This window comes from Choloepus didactylus, chromosome 14 (assembly GCF_015220235.1).
Source record: "Choloepus didactylus isolate mChoDid1 chromosome 14, mChoDid1.pri, whole genome shotgun sequence".
NCBI classification, from domain to species: domain Eukaryota; kingdom Metazoa; phylum Chordata; class Mammalia; order Pilosa; family Megalonychidae; genus Choloepus; species Choloepus didactylus.
Genome location: NC_051320.1, coordinates 95,193,303 through 95,217,424, shown reverse-complemented (window position 1 = coordinate 95,217,424; position 24,122 = coordinate 95,193,303). Strand labels below are relative to the sequence as shown.

Below are 24,122 nucleotides of genomic sequence, written 5' to 3'. Positions count from 1 at the left end.
TACAGGAGATTGGGAGAAATGACATAATGGAGCCCAGAACGTTTATGGGAAGTTAGAGACAGAAGCTGTAATTTACAGCTGAAGGGCTGCAAGAAGCCCAGTGAAGAAGGTGGTGTTGGCATGGACTCTGAAGGGAGAGTGGACATGGACCTGTGGAAAAGGGGAGAGGAGCACTCTAAGCAGAGCAAGAGCATGAATGGAGAGCTGGGGTGGGAAGGCACAGGGAGGCCTGTGCTTGTTTGTTTTCTCTCTGCCAAGAATGCTCTTCATCCAGTTGATTCCTTTATTTTTTTCATTTTTCATTTTTTTTTTTATTGTGATTGTTCACATACCATACAATTATCCAAAGATCCAAAGTGTACAATCAGTTGCCCCTGGTACGACCATATAGCTGTTCATCCATCACCACAATTAATTTTTGTTCAATTTTTAGAACATTTTCATAATTCCAGAAGAGAAATAAAGACAAAAGAAGAAAAAAAAAAAGAAAAGGAAACTCAAATCCTCTCAAATCCTCCAATATCCCTAACCATCCCCCTCCATGTTGACTCACAGTATTGGTATAGTACATTTGTTACACTGTGAAAGAACATTGAAATACTACTAACTGTAGTATATAGTTTGCAATATGTATATATTTTTTCCCTATATGCCCCTCTATTATTAACTTCTAGTTGTAGTGTCATACGTTTGTTCTGGTTCATGAAAGACATTTCTACTATTTGTACAGTTAATCTCAGACATTGCCCACCACAAGGTTTACTGTTTTTTTAATTAAATTCAGTTTTATTGAAATATATTCACATGCCATACAATCATCCATAGTGTACAATCAACTGTTCACAGTACCATCATATAATTATGCATTCATCACCACAATCTATTTCTGAACATTTTCCTTACATCACAAACAATCAGAATAAGAATAAAAAATAAAAGTAAAAAAGAACATGCAAACTATCCCCCCCATCCCACCCTATTTTTCATTTAGTTTTTGTCCCCCTTTTTCTACTCATCCATCCATACATTAGATAAAGGGAGCATGATCCACAAGGTTTTCACAATCATACTGTCACCCCTTGTAATCTACATTGTTATACAGTCGTCTTCAGGAGTCCAGACTACTGGGTTGGAGTTTGGTAGTTTCAGGTATTTACTTCTAGCTATTCCAATACATTAACACCTAAGAGGTGTTATCTATATAGTGCATAAGAATATCCACCAGAGTGACCTCTTGAATCCATTTGAAATCTCTCAGCCACTGAAGCTTTATTTCGTCTCATTTTGCATCCCCCTTTTGGTCAACAAGATATTCTCAATCCCACGATGCTTGGTCCAGATTCATCCCTGGGAGTCATATCCTGCATTGCCAGGGAGATTTACATCCCTGGGAGTCGGGTCCCATGTAGGGGGGAGGGCAGTGAGTTCACCTGCTAAGGTGACTCAGTTAGAGAGAGAGAGAGAGAGGGCCACATCTGAGCAACAGAGAGATACTCAGGGGGAGACTCTTAGGCAAAATTATATGCAAATTTAGCTTCTCCTTTGCAGTAACAAGCTTCATAAGGGCAAGTCTCATGATCGAGGGCTCAGCACATCAAACCACCAGTCCCAATGTTTGTGACAACATCAACACCAGTCCAGGTGAGGAAGCCCAACACTTCCACACTTTCCTCCAGCTCCTCAGGGGGGCCCTGTAAATATATTTTCATTCTCTGCCCAAATTAGTTTGTGATGTGTCACTATTTCACTCTAATCTATATTAACCTACCCTATCTCACATCCTATTCAGAGTTCCATGTAATTGTAGTGTTTGAACAAACCGACTGTAGAGTTATACTGTTTAGACAATATAGATCCTGCACCAAATAGACCTCTCTTCCCTTGGTCTCACATGGAAGTTGAAGTTTTAAAACACAGTCATTTTGGCCTTTACCCTTTGGCCTGGTTTGCCCTAGTCTTGACCAAATCTGCTTCATTCATATCACTAATTGAAGTCTGGGTTCTTTTTCAGCTTTTTTTTTTTTTTTTTTTTTTTAAACAGTTGCTGTATGTGCTGATACTGACATTCATATCTGCCGAACTCTAGCTCTGAGTTTCAGGTGTCGAGAGACACCCAATGTTCCAGAGACCAATCAGGTTATACACTAAGGGATCAGCATCTCAGAGTTTGGAGATAGCCATTGCAATTCAGGAATAGATGTGACTGCTGTAAGAGCTTACAATCTAGGGACTATTACAATAATTGTTCCCCTCTTAGACTGTGTTCTAAGATTCAATTCTGAGTTTACACATTGTAGTTAGTCCATATTGGTGAGGCATTATAGTGTTTGCCTTTATTTCTGGTGTACTTCATTCAAAATGCTGGTACAGGATCCATTCACCTTGTTGCGTGTCTCACAGCTTCACTCCTTCTCATAGTTGCTCAATATTCCATTGTATGCGTATACATTCTGTTCCTCGAGGTTTACTGTTTTATACATTTCCATCTTTTAACCTCCAACTTTCCTTCTGGTGACATACATGACTCTGAGCTTCCCCTTTCCACCACAGTCACGCACCATTCAGCACTGTTAGTTATTCTCACATCGTGCTACTGTCACCTCTGTTCATTTCCAAACATTTAAGTTCATCGTAGTTGAACATTCTGCTCATACTAAGCAACCACTCCCCATTCTTGAGCCTCGTGCTCTATCTTGGTAACTTATATTTCATGTCTATGAGTTTACATATTGTAATTAGTTCCTATCAGTGAGACCCTGTAATAGTTGTCCTTATGTGTCTGGCTTCTTTCACTCAGTATATTGCCCTCAAGGTTTCGTCATCAACCCATTTTTTTTTTTTAAGATGGTTTTGTTCACATACCATACATTCCATCTGAAGTAAACAATTGATGGTTCCCTGTATAGTCACATATTTTTGTGTTCACTACCTTCACCACTATCTATATAAGGACATCTACATTTCTTCCACAAAGCAGGAGGAAGAGTCAAAGAAGATAGGCAAAAGAAAAAGAAAAAGGAAAGAGAAAAAACAAAACAAAACAAAACCTGACAGCTAGGAAGCTGCAAAAGGAAAGATAACCTTAAATCAAAGTAGAATAAAGAGTCAGACAACACCACCAATGCCAAGAGTCTCACACCCCTCCCCTGTGCCCCACTCTTATCTGCATTTATGTTGGTATATTGCCTTTGTTACATTAAAGGAAGCATAATATAATGATTCTGTTAATTACAGTTAAATACATTGATTGTATTTTTCCCCCAATACCTCCGTATTTTTAACATCTTGCAAGGTTGACAGTCGTTTGTTCTCCCTTGTGAAAAAACATATTTGTACATTTTATCGCAATTGTTGAAAACTCTAGGTTTCACTGAGTTATACAGTCTCAGTCTATATCTTTCCTCTTTTCTTCTGGTGTCCCACATGCTCCTAACCTTCCTCTTTCAACCATCTTCATAGTTATTTTTGTTCAGTGTACTTACATTGCTGTGTTACCGTCATCCAAAATTGTGTTCCAGACCTCTCACTACTGTCTTTTCCTATCAGTCTGTAGTGCTCTCTTTAGTATTTCCTGTAGAGCAGGTATCTTGTTCACAAACTCTCTCATCGTCTGTTTGTCAGAGAACATTTTTGAACTCTCCCTCATATTTGAAGGACAGTTTTGCCGGATATAGGATTCTTGGTTAGCAGTTTTTCTCTTTCAGTATCTTAAATATATCACACCACTTCCTTCTTGCCTCCATGGTTTCTACTGAGAAATCTGCACATAGTCTTATCAAGCTTCCTTTGTATGTGATGGATCGCTTTTCTCTTGCTGCTTTCAGGATTCTCTCTTTGTCTTTGACGTTTGATAATCTGATTATTAAGTGTCTTGGCGTAGGCCTATTCAGATCTATTCTGTTTGGAGTATGCTGTGCTTCTTGGATCTGTAATTTTATGTCTTTCATAAGAAATGGGAAATTTTCATTGATTATTTCCTCTATTATTGCTTCTGCCATTTTCCTTTCTTTTCTCTTCTGGGGCACCAATAATATGTACATTCTTATATTTTGTTTTGTCCTTAAGTTCCTGGAGATGTTGCCCATATTTTTCCATTCTTTTCCCTATCTGTACTTTTGTGTGTAGGCTTTCAGGTGCCTTGTTCTCCAGTTCCTGAGTGTTTTCTTCTGCCTCTTGAGATCTGCTGTTGTACGTTTCCATTGTGTCTTTCATCTCTTGTGTTGTGCCTTTCCTTTCCATAGATTCTGCCAGTTGTTTTTTTGAACTTTTGATTTCTGCCTTTTGTATGCCTAGTGTTTTCTTTATAGCCTTTATCTCTTTTGCCATATCGTCTCTAAACTTTTTGAATTGATTTAGCATTAGTTGTTTAAATTCCTGTATCTCAGTTGAAGTGTAAGTTTGTTCCTTTGACTGGTCCATAACTTTGTTTTTCTTAGTGTAGGTTATAGTTTTCTGTTGTCTAGGCATCTGACCTCCTTGGCCACTCCAATCAGGTTTTCCCAGATGAGAACAGGCTCAGGTCCCAGAAGGAAGAAATATTCAGTATCTGGTTTCCCTGATGGTGTGTGTGCTGGTTTGAATGTACTGTATCCCTCAGAAAAAGCCGTATTTTTTGATGCAATCTTGTGGGGCAGACATATTAGTGGGGATTAAGTTGGAATGTTTGGATTAGGTTGTTTGCATGGAAATCTGCCCCACCCAACTGTAGGTGATAACTCTGATGAGATATTTCCATGGAGGCGTGGCCACACCCATTCAGTGTGGGCCTTGATCAGTGGAGCCATATAAATGGGCTGACAAACAGAAGGAAAGTGCGGCTGAGAGTGACCTTTTAAAGAGGAGCTATAAGCAAGAGGGACACTTCGAAGAAAGCACAGGAGCTGCAGATGAGAGACAGTCTGAAGATGGCCATTGAAAGCAGACTCTTGCTCCAGAGAAGCTAAGAGAGGACAAAGGCCCCAAGAGCAATTAAGAGTGACATTTTTGAGGAACTGCAGCCTAGAGAGGAACATCCTGGGAGAAGGCCATTTTGAAACCAGAACTTGGAGCAGATGCCAGCCACATGCTTTTCCCAGCTAACAGAGGTTTTCCAGACACCATTGACCATTCTCCAGTGAAGGTACATGATTGGTGATGGACACTTTATGGCCTTAAGACTGTAACCGTGTAACCAAATAAACTCCCTTTTATAAAAGCCAATCCATGTCTGGTGTTTTGCATTCTGGCAGCATTAGCAAACTAGAACAGTGTGTCTTAGAGGATTGACACACCCTGTGCTTTTCTGCCTGGCAGGTGGTGCCTGTCAGCCTGTCACTCCATACTGGTATAAGTAGGTATGGCCTGTGACTGTTTTCCCCCAGGCTCTGGGGTCTGGTTCTGAATGGAAGGCGGGTAGTAGAGCTGGGCCCCATCTCTTTCCTCTTGGGAAGATAGACCCCCCTAGGGAGAGGTCATTAGCATTTGAATACTCTCTCTTTCTGCCTGTACTATCTCAACCCATGTCAGGGTCAGAGTGCTGTAAGTTTAAAATGGCTGAGGCTTTCTCTGCTTCAGAACACTGCAAGCTGAAAATGGTTGGGGCTCTCTCCACTGAGCTGCCCAGGTTGAGAGAGAGAAAGGGACAGAAAGCCCCTTTTGAGGGTCAATCTAGGCCCCCAGATTCACCTGTTGGCCAGAGATAGTACCCGATCCTTTGGGTTCCCCGTCCCAACACACATACTTCCCGTGACTCTCCAACGTCAGTCGTCACCAAAAGCCTCTGTGTGCTTGTTGGGGATTCGTTGTCTGTATTGAGCAGTTAACATTAAAACCCCAGTTGGAGCTGGGCTGAGGTATATTCACTTGTTTAGAGAGTTCTGCTCTCTAGCTCTGCGAGGCTTCCATGAGGGAGGGGCTCTCGGCTCTCTGCTCGCGGCGCAGGTCTGCAGTTTTTACTTACAGATTTTATGCTGTGATCTCGGGCATTCCTCCCAATTCAGGTTGGTAGATGAGTGGACAGTCACGTTTGTCTCCCCACAGTTATTCCAGATTATTTACTAGTTGTTCCTGTTGTTTATTAGTTGTTCCAGGGGGACTAACTAGCTTCCACTCCTCTCTATGCTGCTGTCTTAGCTCCTCCGGTTGATTCCTTTTTACTGCCTCTCTAGAGTTGAGTCTCCCCCAATCTCTGTCATTCTTTGTCATTGTACACTGAATTGCACATACAACAATTATTTTATTTCTTTGTTCACTTGTTTATTGTCGGCTTTTCCACGGATCCCAAGCAAGGGCTTAGAGGGCCAGAACTTGCCTGTCACTAGCATGTAAGCCCCTTGAGGGCAGGGGTCTTTGCCTGTTTTGTTCTCTGCTGCGTCTGCAGTAAGTAGAACGGTGGCTGGTACAGAGGAGGCATTCAATAAAAATGTGTGGACAGAATGAGAGAACGAATGAACTATCTAGGGTTCCGTTGGCTCAGTCATGGGTAGGCAGTGGGACCTGGAGTTACAGGGGCAGATGGGGCCTAACTCGAGGGGGCCTGGCATGCCAGTGAAGGAACTGGGCTTAGTTTGGAGCACTGAAGGGTTTCTGAGCTATGTGTGTTTTCCGAGCTGTGCTCGAGAATGCGAGTCATCAGAGAGAGGTGGTAGGAAGAGCTCTTAGGTTGGTCTTCTGGGGCAACGCGAATGAGGACCTGAGTGGGCCGGAGCAGTGAGAGTGAAGAGGGCGTGGGTGGGAGGGATTAGAGAACATGGGTGGCCAGGGAAAGGACGGGAGGGGAGAGGGCTGCTTCCGCAAGCAGGTGGCCTCAGCAGCAGTGTGGGTTCTGGCTGGACCTTCCTCTGTGACGCAGCCGTGGTGGAACCAGGTCAGTGCTTGTGGCAGGCACAATTGGAACCCAAAGTCAGCTCTTATTTCTGACACTTCTTAGCTGTGTGATTTTGCACGAGTTATTATCTCCTTTCTGAGCTTCAGATTCCCTCCTCTATTAGCTGGGGCAATAGTAGGCCCGGGGATTGCTGTGATGGTTAAATAAGGCATGCTAAGTTTGCCTTAAACCTACTAAACTGAAGATGTCACTGCTACTTCACTGGGTTTTTGGAAAATTCAGGTAGGCCATGGATGAAAACAAACCTTTTGTGAACCGTGAAGTCTTAAATCTAAGTTAGCTGGTGTTATTAACCATTTATTACCTGGTTACATGGTACTGTGTATTTGTCCATTTGAGAAATTTTGTCTTTGATGAAAGGCCCTGTCAAAATCCTAGATAGTGCCTAGATGAACTAATATTCCTTTCTTCTTCTTTTATAAAGAAACTTAAAATAGATGTCTTGTGATGTGCAGCAAACACCTTTGTTCTAGAGAATATGGGCCTTATTAGCAAAAGGACAGGATGAAATTGAAGAGAGCAGGGCTCATAAAAGGCTTTGGAGCTTTCACATAAGGCTGTATCACATCGTGCTCTTCTTTTTATTGTCATAAGTATCACAGTGTTGGGCTTTCCCTTTCCTTGACATTTCCTCATATCTTTGTTTTGCTTTTAAGAACAAACATTTTTTATGTATGCTTCCTTTTTCATTTATAAATTTCTTTGAAATGTTTTTTGCTTTCTTTCTATGCTTCAGCTTTCTGAAGAAGAAAAAATTCAGCGGTACAGCATCCTCTCTGAGCTCTACGAGTTGATTGGTTTCCATCGCAAGTCGGCGTTCTTCAAGCGTGTGGCTGCTATGCAGTGTGTGGCCCCCAGCATCGCGGAGCCTGGGTGGCGGGCCTGCTACAAGCTTCTGCTGGAGACGCTGCCTGGCTATAGCCTGTCGCTGGACCCAAAAGACTTCAGCAAAGGTACGTGGACATCCCGTGGCTGAAATTAAAATGCCGTTTTAATTAATGGGTCATGCATTTCTTTCAGCACCTGCTCAACATGGCAGATATTGTGATTGGTGCTGGAGATTCGAAGATGAATAAAACCCTGCCCTGCACTTGAGGACCTACATGAATAGGAAGTAGGGATGTTTTGCTTTGGAACTTACCTTCTTAGACCTTTATCAGTGGGAGTCAGAATTCTCCCCTGAGCTCATTGACTTGTATTATTAACAAAATACTTTATAAATATTTGATGAATTTCACTTATTTTTTGAAATTTACCTAAGTTAGCAATTAGCTAAGAATAAATACCCTTGGCTATATGTGTACACATAGAGGTATGTGCTTGGTAATAAATCCTTATTCTGCAAGATTTACGCATGGTAGTACACAGTACATATTAAAAATAAAGCTGTAAATCTAATAACAACTATATATAATATAGTGCCTGGTATTAGGCAAAATCTGATTAATGGAAAATTTTTTTGGTTATTATTTTAGGTAAGACATAAATATGTAGCACTTTTTTTCAGTTCAAATATAGAGTTAGTGAAGGCATAGGCTCCTGGAATGGGAGCTGAGATGTCATCTGGCCACTTAGTCCCCAGAGCAGAGATGGATTCTCCAGCATCTTCTGTATATGCTCATGTGATTTGGCCTCAAGTCTGCACTGGAGGAGGAGCTCACGGTCTGAATGAAGAATCCTTTGGGAGTGTTCTAACTATTAGGGTTCTCCCCCAGTGTTGAATCAAAGATCACCAGCGTCCTTACTTTCACCTACTACAAAGTCTCAGACTGGAGGTTTGGAAGAGAAAAGGAAGACTCAGTGAGTGGCAGAGCAGGAGGAGGGTCTTTTCATGCAGTCTCTGGGGGGAGAAGGAAAGGAGGTGGGGCACACGCAGTCCCCTAGACTCGCACCTCTGGATGGGAAGAGACTTAGAATGTGAGTGCGAGGGGCTGAGTGCAGTCCACTGAGCGCACTTTGATCTGGCCTGCGTGCTCGGCGGGAGTTACGGTAGGAAGAGCTGAGGCTCCATATGTGGGCAGGTGTGCTGAGGAGGGGGTGGAGACCCACCCAGCCCCATTGAGGCCCCTGTAGGAGTAAAGCGGCTGGAGGGTTTTGTCTTTAGGGCCTAGCATGTCTTGTTTCTCTGCAAGGATTTGGTAGGCAAAATGCTAATTATGGCAGTCTGTATATTTTTCTATTTATGTGGCCCAAGAGTGCATGCCTCATTTTAAAAAATTGTATAATCAAATAGGTAATAAATTTAGGTAATAATTTGATAGGTGATACATTTACCATCCTTTCAGCATAGCATCCTATAAACAAAATTGCCTTTAGGTTCTAGTCAATTTGTTTTATAACTTCCTTTTAATTAAATCAGATTAAAAATATTCATCTTTAATATTTTTGTTAAATGTATACATACACAAAAGCATGTGTGAAACATGTTTTCATCATTTTTAGAATGATTTAACAAAAGCAATTACCAGTATACCCACTGCTCAGCTTAAGAAAAACAACATGAGCACCACTTTAGAAGCCCTGTTCCTCCTTTCCCCAGACCTAACCATCACAGTGCACTATTCTTTTGCCTTGTTTTTAATAGTTTTCATATAGGTGTACTTTAGCTTATACATATATTATAAATATATATTTTATTATCTATTATTTTTATGCAAATATATATTTTTATTTTATAAAATAGTTGTAATGGTTTATATATGTTTTATTATATATATAAACACATTTTAAAAATTTTGTATGTGAATCTATAGAAACAGAAAGTAGATCAGTGGTTACCCAGAGCAGGGGATTGGAGCAGGGCGAATGAGCGTGAAATAACTTTTTGGGATAATGGAAATGTTTTAAAACTATATTGTGGTGGTAGTTGCACAACTCACAAATTTACTAAAAATCACAGAACTGTATTCTTACAGTGGGTAATTTTATGATAGGTAAACTTTACTAATAAATCTGTAACTAATTATCTATAGATCTGTGTATCTGTTCACATGCTATCTCTTCTGGGAAGCCTTCTCTGACTACCCCAGACAGAAATTCGTTTGTGTTCCTGTGTTATGGTACTCTGTTTTCAACTAGAGTTTAAAGCTCCCGGTGCACCTGAGTGTCTTTTTTCAATCCTGTATCACTCTCTACCACCACCCGCCCTAATATCGCAAGAGCAGTTCTTGAAATCTTGCCGCTCATTAAATAGCTGTTTGATGAATGGGTGAGCCCCCCTCTGAGAAGGGTGGCCTTCCGTGATCCCCGGGGGAAGAGTGAGTGGGTCCCCTGAGAGGCTGCAGAGAGCGGGTGGAGGTGAAGAGCTCTGGCCCTGGAGCTGCATCCTCCACGTCCAGTCGCAGCTCCACCCCTGTGATCTTCCGGCAAGTTACCGAACCTTCTGTGCCTCAGTTTCTTCATCTTAATCACTTGATTTCCATGGGATTTCACGAAACAACCAGAACTTGCTGTATATTCTCTACATGTCCAACTTTTGGATGATGATTTTTAACTGTCAGTTCTTCAGTTCTTTTCACATTTCCAGACCTGCTGTAAGTCTACCCTCTCCATGGGTCACTCTTGAGGAGGACTCGGAGAATCTCAGGTGTGAAAGTTAAGCCACCACCGTGTCCCTGAGGCTGGGTGGGAGGGGCCAGCTCGCCCTAGCCTTGGCCCAGTCGAGCCACCGTGGCCAGGTAGGGTCTGGCACTCCAAAGTGCCCCAGCGGGCTCCACTGGCTGCATTCCCTTTGAAAATCTGCCTCATGCAACATACCTTTTCACCTTACCATGCCAAGTTCCCTCCATCCTCTACTGATGCAGGTGATTTTTTTTTTTAATTAATCCAGGGACTTAACAATTGTCTATGTTGGATATCATTGAGGATTGTGACTCGTATTATTGGTGGAGTTCATTTTGAACTTGGGTCTTGCCCTCACTGTTGGTGATGGTATTGAGTACAGGAGGTCAATTGTTGAATTTTGGGACCGTCTTTAACAGGTCTTGCTATTTAGCAGGCATTTCTTGGTTCTAGCTTTGTGCTGGACATCATGCCATGTATTAAGGATAAACACATGAATACGACAGGCTCCCTGCCAGATATCAACCCTGTCTGGATTCATTAGGGGTACTCTCATCTACATCATATTTCACCATCTTATTCAAATGGATATCGTGACAGATTTTTTATCACCTATGCATATGAAACAGGCCATACTTTCCTGTTTATTTGTGTTTCATAATATTTTAATGATAAACTGGACTTTCTGAGTATTATTTCATAATACTCCCTGTCTCCCTGTCTCTGGGTTCCCTCGAGAGATGGGCTGGAATCCCAGGCTTGCTGAGCACCCATTTCCTAGCCTGTACCGCTTTTAGATGGACTACCAGTATTCTATAAATCAATACTGATGCTCCTGCGATTTAGTACTGCTGCTTCTCTTTCACAGACAAGGAACCTCAGGGCAGGTAAAGTGCTTCTTGGACCACTTTCCAGTTTCCACGTGGCCCTTTGGCAGTCCTTTAGCTGGCTTCTCAGGGGCTTCCACCCTCAATAGATTTGCCTCAAAGCACTGTTATGACTGTGTAGTCTTGTTTAACAAAACATTGCATGAATCCTGAGGACAGCAGGTAGTTCACAGTTCAGAAATGAAAACCTTCAGGTGGGATGGAGTCCGATGCCAGGCCTCTGTGTTGGCTGTCCCCCAGTCGCGCTCTTTGCCCTGGCTCTGAGCCTATCACGTCAGATGCAGGGGCCACCGCCATCCCCCATTGGAGTCCAGGACCAGCTCTTTCCCCCTTCAGAGAGAGGAGGATGTCTTTCCTGTGGCTCCCCCCCATTCCACACACATTTTTTTTTTTTTGCTCCAGAGATGAGGACAACACTTCATTGGCCAGGGTGTGGTGTGCAGTGAGGCCTGGGCGTGCGTATTTGGGAAAGTCTCATGTGATCCCGAGCCTAGTTCTGAGAATCTGGCCTAGTTCTTACCCTTTCCGTACAGAGGGGCAGTGGGCGCTTGCTTTGTGTGCTTTCTGTGGGAAACGTCAAGTTGGTTATGGAGTAAGGAAGGGGACCCCTAGAGTGAAGGCTGTGGGTCTAGGTTGACCAAGGGGAGATGGAGGACAGTTAAGGGGAGAAAGGAAAGGTGTAACGAGTAATCAGGGAGTTGCTGCATTTGGGGTTGTGTATTTCATGTCTTTCATCAAATTTAAGAAGTTTTCAGCTGTTACTTCTTCAGATATATACATATATATATATATGTATATATATATAGACCCTTTCTCTCTTGTGCTTCTGGGACTCCACTGATGGGTGGGTTGGTATCCTTGATGGTGTCCCACAGGTCCCTCAGGCTCTGTTCGTTATTTTTTTCCTTCTCCTGACACTGGATGATTTCAATTGTCTTCCTTTTCCAGTTTGCTAATCCTTTTTTCTGCTTGTTCAAGTCTGCTGTTGAATCTGTCTAGTGAGTTTTTAATTTCAATTACTGTACTTTGCAGCTCCGAAATTTTGTTTGGTTCCTTTTTGTAATTTCCATCTCTTTATTTTGTTTAGACAATGTTTTCTTAATTCCTTTTAGTTCTTTGTATATGGATTCCTTTAGCTCACTGAACATGTTTGACAGTTAATTTAAAAGCTTTGACTAATAGTTCCAGTGTATGAGCTTCCTCAAGGATGGTTTCTGGCTTTTTTTTTTTTTTTTTTTTTTCCTGTGAATGGGCCATACTTTCCTGTTTATTTGTGTGTTTTGTAGTATTTTATTGAGAACTGGACTGAGTATTATTTTCTAATACTCAGAAACTCTGGAAATCTAGTTCTCCCACTCCTCTGGAATTGCTAATTTTATTTTATTTTTGTTCTTGTTGAGGGCTGGAGCCATTGATTTGTGACTTTTCCAAACTATTTTTACCCCCAAATAGAGACTGGAAAGAGAGAGGGGGTGGGGGTGGGGTGGGAGAAGGTCTCTGCCTGAGGGGTCTGGGCCAGTGGCCACCCTCAGAGCCAGCGCCCAGCAGTCCGACATAGCTGGTCAAAAGCAGTGGTCGGCAGTCAGACCACACTCCCCGGGGTTTTGGAGGACTAGGTCCTTACAGCCCACCCCAGCACCAGCACGCTGCCCTGGAGCCCCAGCTGCAGTCCCCACTGCTGCCTGCCCGCAGCTGGAGCTTGAAATTCTCTGCTGTTTACCACCACTCACCAGCCTCTCCCTCCAGCTCTTCCCTGGGTGCTGCCCAGTATTCCAGAGAGGCCAGGGGTTGAAATACTTGGTTCAGACGGTTCCTGCTGGCTCTGTAGTTGTTCTGGGAGAGGAACTGATTCCTGGAGATTCCTACTCCAACATCTTCCCATAATCCTCTCCCTCAGCTAGCTGTATAAATAAAAAGTAAAATTCCCGTTAAAGCCCATCTTCCACTCTCCCTCCACACCACTTTAAACCTTTCTCAGAGAATTAAATGGAAATCGACTAAAACCCTGTACCTGTGAATAAAAGATAACTTCTTTCTTCTCAGGACCAAAATGTATTTCTACCTGTTTCTTGAAATGAACATTTTCAGTAGTTGGTTATAAGAGTAGTTGAGTTAGGAGCACAGATGTGTGCTGTGTATACTTGCCAGCTGAGGAGGCTGCTTATTATCATTATAATGTGATTCGTGTTGCTATATATGAAGATTTTTGATCATGCTTTTTGCTCATCATTTTGCTGAACGAGGGATTAAATTTTCCTCAGGAACTCTTATGAAAGAATCTGGCAAGGCAAATGGATTTGTTAAAAGGCAATGGTTGACATGTATAATAAACTCCCAAATCACTGAACTTTTTGATTACATGAATGTTGAAAATTTTATCACGTGGGTCATATACTTTATATCTGTCTTGGGAAAAAAAAAGATTCATATTTTGTATAGGAGCAGCAATTTGAATCACATAGAAATGACTTGCACACCATTTAGTGTTAAAAAAACATACTCAGTCTTACTCATGTTTGTCTGTGGTAGGAACTGGATCATTATCTATTTTAAAAAAATTGTTTGCCCTATTCTTAAATGAAAAAAACTTCTGATGTGGTAGTGTTGAGATTAATTAAATTGGGTCCTTTTGAATTAATGGCTAGGTTAGGCACAGCATTGATTTAAGTTTCTTAATCTTTTTAAAATTTCTTTTATCATTTGACAATGTGGTAATATTGCAGTGACACGTTTTTCTACTCTTCCCTGTGGTTGTATGAAAAGCACCATTATTTTACATTCTAAAAGATTTCTCTGCATTAACAACTAGGACCTAAAGTAGTGGCTTTCTGTGTGTGTTTGGCCAGCTCAAAGACTTTCAACTAAAAAAATTAAGAAATATTTTAAATATGCATAAAAGGAGAATAGTATGAGTCCTTTACCCAGATTAAATGATTATCAGGATTTTTCCACATTTGCTTTATTTATTCTTCTCTCTTTGTTCAAGTATTTTATAGTAAATCCCAGAAATCTTATCATTTCCCCTCTACATACTTAAGTTTGCATCTCTACAAGATAGAAACGTTTTCTTTCCTCTGGCTTTCAGCTGAATCCACAGGTGTCCTGGGTTGTCCATGTGCCAGGCATCATGTTGGGCACTAGAGGTTGTTGAATGAATGAGCCACAGCCCTGGTGCCCATGGAAGGTAAAGGTGGAAGGAACAGCTGCGGGAATTGACAGGCGCCTCGCTGTCCCCTGCGGCTCGAAATGTGTGCGGTGGAAGTGCAGAACAGGCTGTGCAGGGTGGGCCAGCGAGAGAGGAGGCCTCCTCCGAGCGGAGTCTGAAAATAGTAGCAAACTATTTCAGGATAGAAAACAGACTGCTGGCTGCTGTGAGTGCTGGGGGAAGGCTTTCCTGCCTCTCTTGGGGGCAACCGTTCCTGAGTCAACTGGGGCTGAGGGCTTCACTCTTTGCCAGGGCTGGCCTGGGGCACAATGCTAAAGAGCACGCAGTCTTCAAATTACAGAACTCATACCTGAGCAGGAGATTTTGACCCGATAAATACATGAACAGAAATCTGAACAAAGAGCTGTGGCTCCAAATGGTTGGGTCATCAGTCTTTTCACAGCTAGAGTAAAAGCCTGATGTTGTCTGTTAACCCCATCATACCAACTGAAAAATAATAATAATAGCAACTAACATTTGTTGAGACCTTGTTGTAAGTGAGCTGCTAAAGCACCTGTAGCCTCACGTCGCCAAGTTCATGTCACAGGTGGTTGCCACTGTCTGATCATCAAGGTCTCACACAGATGTCTCCTCCTTGCCCAACCCCCCTGGTTAACATGGTACCCTCGCGCCTCCAGCTGTCTCCCCACCATCCTGTCTTGTGTTCTTCACAGCATTTGCCAGTACTTGAAATTGTCTTCCGTATGTCTTTCCTAAGGACTTACTGCCTGGCTCTCCCCAGCAGAATGGGCCCTGGGTTAGGCCCCCAGTAGACATTGTTAACTGACTAGCTGTGCTGAGCTGGTGCAGATGTTCAGTACATGTTTGTTTTGTCTGAGCATGAGTGCCCCTGTGTGTGTGTGTGTGTGTGTGTGTGTTTTCATGACATATGTTTTGTATTAGCTGCAACAATGATTTCCCAATCTGGTTGATTATTAAATTCATTTGGAGGGCTTTTAAAAACTCAGATTTCCTGACCTCACTCTAGATATACTGAAATCAGAAGCATGTGGAGGGAAGGATGTGGTGCAATCTGTATTTTTAAAAAGCCTCTGAAGTGACTCTGTTGGGAGTCACTGGAGTAGAGACCCCTTGGCTCACAGCTGAGTGTCTGCCAGGCAAGTGGGTTCCGGATAGGTGGGAAAGGAGGTCTTGAGTTGGCAAGGTCTCTGAGTCAGACCTGATAGGACTGAGACTCATGTCTGAAATCTTTTCTCCCCAACCTTTCCACCAAGCCCCTGAAGCCTCTGAACACACTACATTGCGTGATAACTTGTCTGCCTGGATTCCTGTTATCACATCTTCTTCATGAAGTTCTGTTTTTTTTCTTTTAATTGAGGTGAAATTCATGTAACATAAAATTAACCATTTGAAAGCGAACAGTTCAGTGGTGTTTAGTATATTTACAGTGTTTTGCAACCACTACCTTTATCTGGTTCCAAAACATTCCATTACCCTAAAAGGAAACTCCATACTCATTAAGAAGTTGCTTCCCCCGTCCCCAGCAATCACCAATTTGCTTTTTCTCTTCATGGATCTACCTATTCTGAATATTTTCTATAAAGGGAATCATAAATATGTGATCTTTTGTGTCTGGCTTCTTTCACTCAGCAACATGTTTTTTATCTTCATCCTTGTTGTAGCGTGTACCAATACTTCATTTTTTCTGCTTAATAATCTATTGTATGGATATATTTTGGGCTGTTTCCACGTTTTGGCCATTGTGAATAGTGCTGCTATGAACAAACATGTACATGTATTTGTTTGAGTCCCTGTTTTCAATTCTTTGAATTGAGTTCTTTTCAATTCTAGGAGTGGAATTGCTGGGTCATGTGATAATTCTGTGTCTAACTTTCTGAGGAACTGCCAAACTATTTTCCTCAATAGCTACACCATTTTGCATTCCCACTAGCAATGTACAAGGGTTCCAATTTGTCTATATCTTCACCAATACTTCTCATTTCCATTAAAAAAATTAGTAGAGTCATCCTGGTAGGTGTGAAGTGGTAGCTCATTGTGGTTTTGATTTGCATTTCCCTAATGGATAATGATATTGAGCATCTTCTCATATGTTCTTTGGGCATTTGTATATCTACTTTGCATAAATGACTATTCAAGTCATTTTTAAATTGGGTTGTTTGTCCTTCTTGAAGGATTTAAAGGTGGAAAATGATGAAAAATAGTAATTGATACTTTTTGATTGGCTTTCCAGCTGATTTCTCTCATTATTAATTTCAAACATGGAAAATTATTTTGGAGGGAGTAGCCACAAGTCTTTTTTTTCCTTCTAATTTAGCTATGACCCTTTCTGTACTTTTCTTATACATTAGAGAAATATACTTTTAAATTTAATGTCCTTGGTTGTTGATAATGAAGCCCCAACTAATATCACCATTTTGGGGGGTGGGATGGGGGGGAATGTCTGTAATCTAAATGCCTGCCAGTGAAAATGTAATCTTTTGCTCTAAGCTTGTTACAATTTTTTCAGAATAGGTTATTTTTGCAGATGAGGGGTAATATAAAACATAGTTTTAATGTATGAAAAAATATAGCATTTGAGTTCCTTTCCAGGATAAACACAGGGAAAATGTTTTTTGTTGCCCGTTGAGGCATTTGTTTTGAAACCACCAGATTTTACACGTTACATTGAATGTATTCAGGGAGACCCTGTCTGCGCTGCTGCCCGCGCTCCCCCCATGCGCTCACGGTGTCCGTCCTCCGTTGCAGGCGCGCACAGAGGCTGGGCGGCCGTGCAGATGCGGCTGCTCCACGAGCTGGTCTACGCCTCGCGGAGGATGGGGAACCCTGCGCTCTCCGTCCGGCACCTGTCCTTCCTGCTGCAGACCATGCTGGACTTCTTGTCGGATCAGGGTGAGTGATCTCACACTCGGAGTTTTCTCATGGAGATGTGAATGGGCGCACCTAAACTTCCGGTGTAGGGTGGCGGGGGTGGCGGGGGTGGCAGGGGTGGCGGGGTGGGTGGGTGGGGAGGGGGTGGATGCCTCGCCGTTTTGTGTCGGTGAGAAGACGCTGGGCCCCACCGTGCCCTCAGCAGCCGCGCCCGCCCCTGCGTCCGTCGGGGCGCTCGATGCCGTGACTCCTTTGTCCTTCACACCTCTCTTCCTGGGTGCCCTGACACCACACCCTTCTGGTTTCCTTTCTACCTCTCTGGCTTCTCCTTCTCGGTATCCTTTATGGACTCATCTTTGCTTACTTTTTTTGTTTGTTTCACAATACCCTTCATTTTTAGAGCAGTTTTAGGGTTACAGAAAAATTGCACAGAAAGTTGAGTTCCCATAGTTTCCTCCCCCATAGTCTTTGCCTACGTTAAAAAAACTGTAAATGTTGAGTTTAAACATTTATGTAGAAGGGTGCACAATTTATAAGAATACAACTCAGCGAATTTTCACCAAGCGGCCGCTCCCATGCAGATCAGAGATGGAACATGTCAGGAACCCACAGCCTCCGTGGGCCCCTTTTAGTCACCAACCCCTTCAAGGGTAACCTCTGCCCTGACTTCCAATACCGAAGGTGAGTTGTCCGGTGTTTGCTGTAACGGAATCATGCCATATTGCCCCCCCCTTTTTTTAAATTCATTTTATTGAGATATATTCACATACCTGCAGTCACCACAGTGTACAGTCAGTACCATCATACAGTTGTGCACTCATCACCACAATCAATTTTTGAACATTTTCATTACTCCAAAAAAAAAAAAAATAAATAAAGAATAAAAATAAAAGTAAAAAAGAATACCTAAAACATCGCACTCCCCACATCTCACCCTATTTTTCATTTAACTTTTGTTCCCATTTTTCTACTCATGTGTCCATATACTGGTTAAAGGTATTGTGGGCCACGAGGTTTTTACAGTCACACAGTCACACCGTGTAAGCTTCATAGTTATACAGTCTTTAAGAATCAAGGCCACTGGGTTGCAGTTCAATATTTTCAGATATTTCCTTCTAGCTATTCCGATACACAAAAAACTAAAGATGTATGTCTGTATAGCACGTAAGAATGCCCTCCAGAGTGACCTCTCCACTCCACTTGAAATCTCTCAGCCACGAAACTTTGTTTTGTTTCATTTCGCTTCCTCCTTTTGCTCAAGAAGACTTTCTCAGTACCGTGGTGCCAGGTCCAGGCTCATCCCCGGGAGTCATGTCCTGCATTGCCAGGGAGATTTACACCCCTGGGAGTCCGGTCCCACATAGTGGGGAGGCTGCCCACATTTTAGAGGCCGCTTTCCTCTTGGGTTCTTTCCTTGGTCATGTTCTCTTTTCACATTGTTTCTGGATGTCAGCTGCTTTTTAGGTTTCCTCCCAGAGCCCCAGACAAGTTTATTCACTTGCTTTCAGGATATCGCCCCTGGGATGTTCCATGGACACCTGAAAATCAGCTTGTCAAAAATGGAACTCAATTGCTTCCCCATCAAACGTATTTACTTTTCTGCTCACCTTAGTTTAGTGTATGTTGCAGGTTGGGTTTTCAGGAGCACATTCTCTGATATGGAGATGCATATGCAGAAAGGGTATTAAGAAGTACTCTTGGGGTCAACATCTACTGAAGGAAAGAGAAAGAAAGAAGGCTGGGCAGAGGGGGAGACTGGGCCTCAGTGCAGTGTCCACAAAGGCCTCCACTAGCCTAAGGGGAGCTCTGAGGCTGGGGTGGTCCAGCAGAGCTGTCCTGCATTCTAGCAAGGGGCTGGGCCTTTTGCCTTCCTCACTGAGTGGTAATTGGACACAGGTCACCCTTCTAGGTCTTGCCTTCCTCTTAGAAGCTGTTTATAAGTCCTTAGCTAGGCTAGGCACTCCTGTTATTTGTTCTCTTCCTTCATGCACTTATCATAATTATAATTAATCAGTTGTGTATTTATGGGGTCAAACCTGTCTTTTCCTTGGAAGCTTCTTAGGATATGAACGTACTGAATGTCTGGTTGACTGCTTGAGCACCAACTCCCCGAGCTGTACCTTGTTGAACACATACTTGTTTAAAAAATAAAACCACAGATTGTAGTAGTTCTCAGATGTGATTGATATCCTTATAACCCTTGCTTTAATCATGATTACTTACAGGAAAATTGCTTTTAACCTTAGTTTTTAGGCAATTTTCAATTCTCTTGGATTTTCTATTTCTCAAGGAACATGGGTCATATCTTCAGCTTGGGGTGCCCTGCAGTTTATATGGGACATAGGAAGCATTTAGTGCTTGTTAGTAAATGAACTTGTGAGTGGGATCTATAACTAGAACAATCCTTTCCACTCTTGTCCTATATTTTTATTTTTTTAAAAAATTAAAAAAAATTTAAAGTTGTAGGTTTATACAAAATCATGCAGAAAATACAGAGTTCCCATATATCCCTCTCATAGTTTTCCCTGTTAACACTTTGCATTCTTATGGTACCTTTGTTATAATCGATGAAACAATATTATTAAATTTTACTATTAACTATAGTCCATAGTTTACATTAGGGTTCACTGTGTTGTACAGTCCTATGTTTTCTTTTTTTTTTTTCTTTTTTCTTTTTACTCTAGTAACATACATACAACCTAAAATTTCCCCTTTAACCACATTCAGATATATATTAATGTTCACAATGTTGTGCTACCATCACCACTATCCTTTACCAAAACTTTTCCATCACCCCAAACAGAAACTCTGTGCCAATTAAGCCTTAATATCTCATTCCCTTCTCCCAGCACTGCCCCTGGTAACTTATATTCTAGTCTCTGACTCCACTAATTTGCTTGCTCTAATTATTTCATATCAGCTGGATCATACAATATTTGTCCTTTTGTGTCTGCCTTATTTCACTCAACATGAAGTCTTCAGGGTTCATCCGTGCTGTCGCCATCCTGTTTTGAAAGAATGCACAGAGGAGAGGGCATCCAACAGCCTCTCGCATCACACACCCGCTCGACGGTTTATGTGATCTGTGTGATGGCTGGGGAAGCTGAAGGCCCCTGGGGAGACAAACACTAGAGGAACACATTAGGACTCTCATATTTTTCAGTTTTTTTTTTTTTTTTTTCCCTCTTTGTCAACAGCATTCCTTTATTGTTGACAAAAAGGCCAAGGGCCAGTAAGTAAAAGTAAACATCTGCTTTTCCATCTACCTTGCAATTCACATTAGGGACTCAAGATTCACCATCTTTTTTTCAAATGGCAAGTAAAATCTCTCACAATAATAAGACTTCTAGCTGATGATTTAACAATCTTCTTTACCACTGACTCTTGCCTTCCCTCTCATTTTTCTTCTATCCTGTTTATATTTTTAAGACATGTTGACTTCTAAACCTGTCGTGAGATTGTTGTACTTACTCCTCATGTGATCTTTCAGAAAGGGTGATCTGTATGCTATGTCCTATAACAGTCATATTCAAGGCTCCTTTAATATATGCATACAAGATATTTAAATATAAAATGTTATTGAAATGACAGCTAATTGTGGCCTATGGTCTTTAATGGTCTTAATGAGGCCTTTTGAACTACTTTGTTCCACGTGAGGGCTGGTTTTGTTTGTGGCTCATCAGTCAGACTCTTTTTTTTCTCCCTCAGCTGGGAATGGATGCCTGAGTCCCCGATAATTGCACTTTCACCCTGTGGTCTCTCTGCAGTGTGTCTTCTGCACATTGGAATCCTGAAAATAGTTTCTTTTCTTTTCCTTTCTTTTCCCCCTCATTTTGAGATCTACTAGATAGGAGTATTGGAGAAGAAAATAAATTTAAAATCTAAGTTCCAGGTAGAACTCACAGAGAGTGGAATTAGTACACTTTCATGTTGCCTTCATTTTCTTTAGAAACAAGTTGTTTTCTACATTTGATAGAGAGGCTGTGTAACTCTTTACTCTGAAAGTGCAGGTCCTTTCTTGGGAAGACTGATGAATCCTGTGATTGATGGGATCCTGGCTGTATGTTTTTTAGGTAGCAGAAGGATTTGTTTGCCCATGAAATGCTGGTTTTTTGAGGTCATATTAATTAGCAATCCAAAGACCTGAGATTTAAATGGAGGAGAACTTGGGCATTTGATGCTGTTGAACAAATAGCTATCTCTGTAAAGGCCTACATATAATGATATTTAGTTAATTGGGGTCTTCTGAGGAAAGGGTGAAAGTCAGGAAGGTTTTTTCCACCAACCTCAGCCTATAATTACTGTAATCTCAGATCAATAATTAAATTCTTCCCGGGCCTCAGTTTTCTCATTTGTACAACTGGGATGTTGCAAATTCTGTGGTAGTTTATTATTTTCTTAATGATTTATTTTAACATTTGTTGGATGCCCTTTCTTCTGACGAGTCCATGGTATCATTCGCAGAGAGGATAATTAACACTTCTGAATATGGCTGTGTTGAAATTAAAGATGGAATAGAGGAGTAGAGCAGAAAGAAAAAAGAGATACACTGGGCTTGAGAAATCTGTCTTTCTAGTTTTCATATCATGTATTGGTTATTTGTACTGAAGATAATAATTTGGGAAGTTGCCCTTCCCTAACCTTCCTAATATATGCAAATAGGAGTGAACTCACAAGATAAGTTATGAGTACAATCTATTTAAAGGCTCAGGGCTCTCCAAGACTTCTGGCATTTTTTTTTACAAGAGAGAAGTACTAAAATTGAGGATATATAGAATGTTCTTTGGAACCATGATGTATTATTTCTTATTATTATTGATGTGGGGTCATTTTGTGGTGGTGTCTTAACTAGGCACACAGCTTCAAGCTTCCAGGGCATTATGGCTGTAGATTAATGGAGCTGTTATCCCCACAGCTTCATGGGCTGTGAATGCAAAACTGGTCCTGTGTACTGCACTAGAGTCTCATGGAAAAGGATTCTTCACTTGGCAAAGCTTCCTGAGTGGCTGACGTGGGTTGAATTATGACCCTCCCAAAAGATATGCCCAAGTCCTAGCCCTTGGTACCCAGGAATTTGACCTTATTTGGATAAAGGGTCTTTGCAGATGTAGTTAAGTGAAGGATCTTGAGATGAGATCATCTGGATTTACCACATGGGCTCTAAATCCAGTGACAAGTGTCCTTGAAAGGAGAAGAGAAGACACTGACATGGGCGGCCACGGTAGGAGGGAGGCACAGACTGGAGCCACGCTGCCCGAGGAGTGCCCGAGGCCGCCGGCAGCCGGGGGAGGCAAGGAGGGCTTCTCCCTCTCAGCCCTTTGAGGGAGCATGACTCTGGCATCTTATTTTCGGGTTTCTGGCCTCTGGACTGAGAGAGAATAAATTTCTCTGGTTTTTCAGTCACTAAGTTTGTGATAATCTGTTACAGCAGCCGCAGGAAACCAACACAAAGGTGTATTTTCACGATCTCTGTATTCTTATCATTTACTTCTCAGAGTCACCCTGTGTTTTGGCCAGACTAACTTCTTGACAGTTGTCCACATGCAAGAGTGTTTCATTTTTGCTGCCTTTGCATGTGCTGGCCCACCTGTCCTCACTGGCACCTCCCCATTTCTGTTACTCTGTCCAGGAATTCATTCCCTCCGTGACCTAGTCCCTGCCCCTCCACCCCACCCTGGGTGCCCACCGTGCCACGGCCAGCCTCTGTCAGGGCTCCCACCACTCTGGGCTGCCCGAGTGGAGTTGCTGGTCTGTTTGCCCCACCAGCCTAACCTGTAAGCTGCTCAAGGACAGGGACTGTCAGCTGTACACAGCACTGGCACCTGGAAGGCCCTGGAATGCTGACTGAATGAGTGGAGGTTTCTCTCTTTAAGTCCACCCCCTGCTATGCTGCCAAACTGGTATTTCTACTAATTAGCCAGTTAAACCCCCTTCTGTGGCTTTTCATCATCTATTGCAGGGATTGAGGAACTGCCACCTATGGGCCAAATCCGGCCCACCTACTGTTTCCAACCTTTGCATTGGCTCTTCCGGAATGCGTTTGTGGATGCTAACACCAGCTCCTGAGGACATAAAAGACTTGCTACTTTGACATCAAATTATGCAAAGTGTAAGCTCAGAGATGGATGGAGCAGGGGCAAAGGAAAACTTGGCAAAAGCACCAGGGGATAAGGACTGACCATATATTGCATGTGCTACTGGGAGTGAAGTGTTATGTAGAAAATATGCACACTTTAAATAGCGTGTGTCAACACCCCGAGGAAGAGTCGGACAATGAGGAAAGGAGGGCCCTGTGGATGGACCAGTACTAAGGACGTGCCTTATTTCAAAGCCTTGCACCGTTTAAGCCTCTTTACCGTGCTGTCTTGGCAGAGATTGCTCAGTTCTTGGCTCTAGAGTATAGATGCTTTCATTAGCAAAATCTAAATTTCGAATGGTTGCTTGGTCATGTCCCTTTTGGGGCCCACAGCTTTCTTGTTTGTCTTTTTACTGTAGTTCAGCATTTGCTGATAGATGGTGGTTTTCTTGTTAAGGCAGCATCCATTTCCTGACCTCTCAGAACCTCAATTTCTCATCCACCTTGCAGGGTTGTTGTAGGGATAGTATCAGAAATAACATACATGAGGTGATAACAAGGAAGTGCTAACAAGTATCCTAAGTTGGCACTGCTGTCTCCCAGGGGGACTTGCACACCTGCTTATTCGTCAGAGGCTCACAGTCCTTACCTGTGGTGCCGTAAAAGGACCGTGAGAGA

General features: G+C 42.3%; 1 protein-coding gene across 1 annotated transcript in view; it reads left to right on the top strand.

Moving 5' to 3' along the window:
* TRAPPC9 (trafficking protein particle complex 9) overlaps positions 1–24,122 on the top strand; it is a 743,379-nt gene that overhangs the window by 88,436 nt on the left and 630,821 nt on the right. The window contains exons 8-9 of the mRNA XM_037803518.1: positions 7,602–7,818; positions 17,246–17,389. Of these exons, the coding sequence (XP_037659446.1) occupies positions 7,602–7,818; positions 17,246–17,389 (361 nt within the window). The remainder of the gene's footprint in view (positions 1–7,601; positions 7,819–17,245; positions 17,390–24,122) is intronic.